The sequence below is a fragment of the Oncorhynchus clarkii genome, chromosome 9 (assembly GCF_045791955.1).
Source record: "Oncorhynchus clarkii lewisi isolate Uvic-CL-2024 chromosome 9, UVic_Ocla_1.0, whole genome shotgun sequence".
In the NCBI taxonomy this organism is placed as follows: Eukaryota; Metazoa; Chordata; class Actinopteri; order Salmoniformes; family Salmonidae; genus Oncorhynchus; species Oncorhynchus clarkii.
In genome coordinates, this window is record NC_092155.1 from 53,953,255 (window position 1) to 53,958,505 (window position 5,251).

The window sequence follows — 5,251 nt, forward strand, 5'->3', positions numbered from 1 at the left end:
TTCATGGTCACATTTTATTGTTTTGTATTTTAGTGTTCAGTTTATGTATTAAAGTAATCATCATGAACACTTACCACGCTGCATCTTGGTCCGATCCTTACGCCGTTACAAATATCCAACTTTATCCAGTGCCTTACTTTTTTATGAGTGCTTTAATTAATTTTCCTTGCCAAATGCAGGTAGGGTATGTGCTTGTTATTTAATGAGGGGCAATTTTGGTAATTTCTTAGGCCAGGTGAAAAACATGTCAATTAACATTTACCTAAGTACTATTCTTGTTCCTACTTATTCTTGTATATTACTTTTTTAATTTTTCATAGATGTCACCAGTTTGAGGAAACAATTTTAACCACTAGTATTGCATGAGTAAATCGCTCTGGATAAGAATCTGCTAAATTACACATTTAAAATGTAAATGTAATAACAGGTGGTCATTACCAGGTTATGATGAGATCTTAACTTGGACCGGTACATAATATAGCGGTCACAATTCTGACCAACTGGTCGTATTCTGGTTAGTAAAAATACATTTTAATTCAACCAGTTGTGACCAAAATAATGCGTCATAAAAAGACGTCATACTTTGCCCACTGGTCTGTGTTCGTGGTTGGTGACAGCAGCAGACTGCAAGCCCCCCTTTTCCCAACCCGTCCTGTAGGTGGCGACAATACCCTATCTTGGAAATCGCTGCTGCTGTCTCGCAACTTGAAGAAGAAAATGCGAAACAATTCCGGTTCCGGAGACTCGATGTGTTGACCTGACAAAATGCTCGCCCGGTTGTCACGGTTTGGGCCTGCCTTGCCCCGTTTTCGCCCTTATCTTGTGTGCGGGACTCGGTTCGTATCTCAATCGCCACCCTCGGGTGCTGCTGGTTCGGCCACAGTGTCGGATTTGCAGCCTTCACATGCCAAGGAAAGTCATGGACACGCAGAGGTCAGCGCGTTCGAAAAGGTGAGTTGGTCCGGAATCTAAACGTAAATAACATTCTCTAGCGCTCATCTGTTATTTACATTTTTCTCATCCATTGTAGTTATTGACATAACGATACGCATTCCTTCAGTCAAACATAGCTACATTACTAAATCAAATGTTAAATCAAATGTTATTGGTCACATACACATGGTTAGCAGATGTTAATGCGAGTGTAGCGAAATGCTTGCGCTTCTAGTTCCGACAGTGCAGTAACATTAACAATTCCACAACTACTTAATACACGCATCTAAAGGGATGGAATAACATGTACATATAAATATATAGATGAGTGATATCTGAGGGACATAGGCAAGATGGTATAAAATACAGTATTTACATATGATGAGTAGTAAGGTTTACATAAAGTGGCATTACTAAAGTGACTAGTGATCCATTTATTAATGTGGCCAATGATTGAGTCTGTATGTAGGCAGCAGCCTCTCTGTTAGTGATGGCTGTTTAACAGTCTGATGGCCTGTAAGCTGTTTTTCAGGTCTCTCGGTCCCAGCTTTGTACTGTACTGACTTCGTCTTTTGGATGGTAGCGGGGTGGACAGGCAGTGGCTTGGGTGGTTGTTGTCCTTGATATTTTTGGCCTATCTGCATTCAAGGATAGTACTAGCTAGAAACATTAGCTAGCTAGTTAACACTTTCTTCACAGTGGTGTATCATGAAACCATGATAACAATCTCTCTCAAATCTCTACAGAATCGAGATTATCATGGGTTCTCTCAGGACCCTGTCGTTGACGAGTGGAACATGAGGATGGCCTTCTTCTTTGGCATCTCTATGGCTATTGTGGTTGGGGGTACCTTCATCCACTATTTGCCAGACCATGGGTATGTTTAAGCTGCACTGCACATCCCTGTCACTTGCTCTCACAAAGAGTAACTGAGAACTGAAAAGCCCAGCAACAGTAGATATACACTGAGTATACAAAACATACAGAACACCTGCTCTTTCCATGAGACTGACCAGGTGAATTCAGGTGAAAGCTATTGATGTCACATGTTAAATCCACTTCAATCATTGTAGATGAAGGGGAGGAGACAGGTTAAAGAAGAATGTATTGAAACATCTCTATCAAGCTTGTCAACCAGACACTACTTTGAGGAAACCAAACTACCGGAAACCAGTCCTTTTCAGTTAAAGGCAGTGACGTGAGGAGACAAATTGTCTTGTTTTTGGGAAAGGTTGCGTCATCATCCCCTTCATTTGACGAAGACTACTGATTGAGTATTTTATTAATCAAATGTTAAAAAAAAAAATTAATATCACATTACACATTTAGTAATGACAGAATGCATTTTAAACTTCAAGCACAGTAACACTTATGACTTTTTGTATCGATAGGAGTGGGGGAAAAAGGTGCCTGTGCATTGATAAGAGCTCTGCTTCCTGACTCTGACATTATACATTGGGTTAGGGCCTGTTTTTTTTCATCAATAACTAGGGTACGGGCAGGGGTCGGGTATCACTAAATTGATCACTAACATTTTGAAGCTGAGCCATTTGCTCGTGTTTTGCAGTACAGTCATATCTGACTAAGATCTAAGATCATGGTGTCAAGTGTTTCAACCTCGTCAAATCTAAGACAGGAGAGACTACTTAAATGTTCCTTGAGTTGGACGAGCAATATCCACCATCGCAGTACAGATGAAGCCTGAGCTGGAATGTGAAGCTAACTGAAGCTGGTTAGCTTTAGAAACACCTGAGTAGATCTAGCTTGCTTTGTAGGATACCCTTCTGGACTCCACAAATTCACTTATGTTGTCTCCATCTCTGAACCTCTAAACAAGCATCCAACAAACCCATACACATCTTACATGTTTGATTTTAACTGATCACCACAAACACAATAATTGATCATTAATCTTTTTGGCCTGTCTTTTTCTCACCAGTATGAGGCAGTGGGCCAGGAGGGAAGCAGAAAGGTTGATTACACAGAGGGAGGCTGCAGGCCTTCCTCTTATGGAGGAGAACTACTATGACCCAAGCAAGATTGTGCTACCAGGAGCCGGAGAAGAGTAGGATGTACAATAAGGAGATGCACATTGATCATTTGTTTATTTCTCTGACTGTAAATTTCTCTTCAGTATGTTATTAAACATACACTACTCTACTACACCATTGCTTGATCATTCTTTTCTAGCCAGTGGTCAAACTGAATAGCCTTTAGTAGCAATTGACCGTATCAGTGATCATGAAATGGTACGATAGTCAAACTACTGGAGTCAACTCTGTGAGCCCCTTGTCGTCGCCCCAGGCCATGCCATCGCATCTCCAATGGATGATACCACAGCTGTGAAAGTGTGACATTGTTATCATGCACCGCCCCCTTCAAATAATATTACACGAGCAAACACAATCTCCAGGAAGTCAAAGGCATACATCGACAGAGGGTGTGTTTAGACGGGCAGCCCAATTCTGATATTAATTGCTCTTTTGACCAATCAAATGAGCTCTGAAAAAGATCTGATGAAATTGGTCAAAAGACCATTTAGTGGAAAAATCGAATACAGCCTTTGAGTGATGGCATGGATGCACAAGTGCACACAGTAGTAGTGCTGGTGATTGACGAACTTGAATGTGGCCTTATGACCATTCTGAAAGAAGATAAGGATTTAAGTACCAACCAGCAACCTCTTATTACAATGCATGCAAGAATAGGCTTCAGTTAAAGATTAACTGAAACACTAAAACAAACCATGACATCTCATTATTTTGTACTTTTTTGTCAAGGGAGGCCAGATGCTCGCTGGCTTCCCTTGCCTTCAATGCTACGGACGGCAACAATGTCATACTCGTTTGGACCAGACAGCTTCAGATAAATGGCCTACACGAAGACAGAGGGGTGCTGTTTCGCTCGCTTGGATGCTTTCAAATCCCATTGAGAGCATACATCATTAATTCATACATTGCTGTGCCCCTGGCCTGAGGATGGAAGTTCAATATGTAGCTAGATGTACAGGGCTAATGTTAACTAGCTAAAGTTGCCCATGAATGGAAGTTAGGCTATCGAACAAGAATTTTAATCAGGTAACCTAAAACAACAACAAAAAATGTACTGTATGACAGAGTGATAGACCGTTTCATCAACCTGAAAGAGAAGAGGATGGCATTGGCGTTTCTCTACAAGTAGGGTTAGTCAACATGTTTTTCTACTTGCATGAACATACACACGCGTTTGGCTTCCCCAGTGATTTTACCCACACATCGCTACTGCGTCTGTGACAGTATGGGCAATTTCCATTATAAAGTAACATATTTTCTTCTTCATTGGCTGATTGCACCCAACTCAGTAATACACACCCATTTGACTACTTTAAAATGGTGGAAGTCCTCAATGTCCATGGTAAAATGGGTTTTATAAACTGGGTGGTTCGAGCCCTGAATGCTGATTAGGTGGCAGCTGTGGTATATCAGATAGTATACAACGTGTATGAGACATTTATTTTGACTGCTCCAATTTGGTAACCAGTTTATAATAGCAATAAGGCACTTCTGAGTTTGTGGTATATGGCCAATAAAACACAGCTAAGGGCTGTATTCAGGCACTCCATGTTGCATCATGCTTAAGAACAGCCCTTAGCAGTGGTATATTGGCCATTTACCACACCCCCTCGGGCCTTATTACTTAAATATCCATGACGATATATATCCATATCTCTCTATGACAACAGGAACAAATCCAATGTTAACTCGTTTTTTTTCAAAGATGCCGAAATGCCATGTGCGTCCACCTATATCAGTGCATTCATAACCTAACCCTTATGAAACTTCTATTCGATCAAATAAGCCCCCTGTAGTAAATGATCAATTACAAAAATGTAAATTTTACCATATTTTTATTTTATTGTTGGACATAAGACTGTAAACACCAGCAAATCAGCTCCAAGTCATTTTAATTGTGGAAGTCTGTTCCAAAGTATTCCAACGCATAATACAGAGATACATTTGTATACGATCACATACTGTATCTGTTTCGGGTACTTGCGGTCAATTTGCAGTCAACAAATTATTTGTAATTACATTCTGGGCCCCCTGACAATACACTCAAGAAACCAAATTGGCCCGCTGCAGAATCTAGTTGATCTCAAGCCTATAACCTCTCACATATAGTGTTATAATAAATTCTGCAGAATTCATTTTTTGCAGTAAAATGATACAAATTTTAATTTGTCTCCAGAAAAGGAGTGGAGAAATGATTTATTTCTTGAAAACGTGAAGATGCGTGTAATGTTATATTTGACATTTATGCAAGCAGACAGTATTTCAAC

The 5,251-nt window shown here is 40.2% G+C and overlaps 1 protein-coding gene across 1 annotated transcript; it reads left to right on the top strand.

The window, feature by feature from the left end:
- Window positions 1-674: 674 nt before the first annotated feature.
- LOC139416543 (NADH dehydrogenase [ubiquinone] 1 beta subcomplex subunit 11, mitochondrial-like) lies at window positions 675-3,096 on the top strand. The gene is made up of 3 exons (XM_071165293.1): window positions 675-951; window positions 1,680-1,810; window positions 2,873-3,096. The coding sequence occupies exons 1-3, from the start codon at window positions 766-768 to the stop codon at window positions 3,000-3,002; spliced, it is 447 nt and encodes a 148-aa protein (XP_071021394.1). The 5' UTR covers window positions 675-765; the 3' UTR covers window positions 3,003-3,096.
- The last annotated feature ends 2,155 nt before the right edge of the window (window positions 3,097-5,251 follow it).

Excerpts from the sequence above, each read along its gene's own strand:
- LOC139416543 (XM_071165293.1), top strand. The coding sequence starts at position 766 with ATGCTCGCCCGGTTGTCACGGTTTGGGCCTGCCTTGCCCCGTTTTCGC. Across the intron at positions 952-1,679 it reads AGGTCAGCGCGTTCGAAAAG|AATCGAGATTATCATGGGTT; the intron begins GTGAGTTGGTCC and ends AAATCTCTACAG. Across the intron at positions 1,811-2,872 it reads CACTATTTGCCAGACCATGG|TATGAGGCAGTGGGCCAGGA; the intron begins GTATGTTTAAGC and ends TTTTCTCACCAG.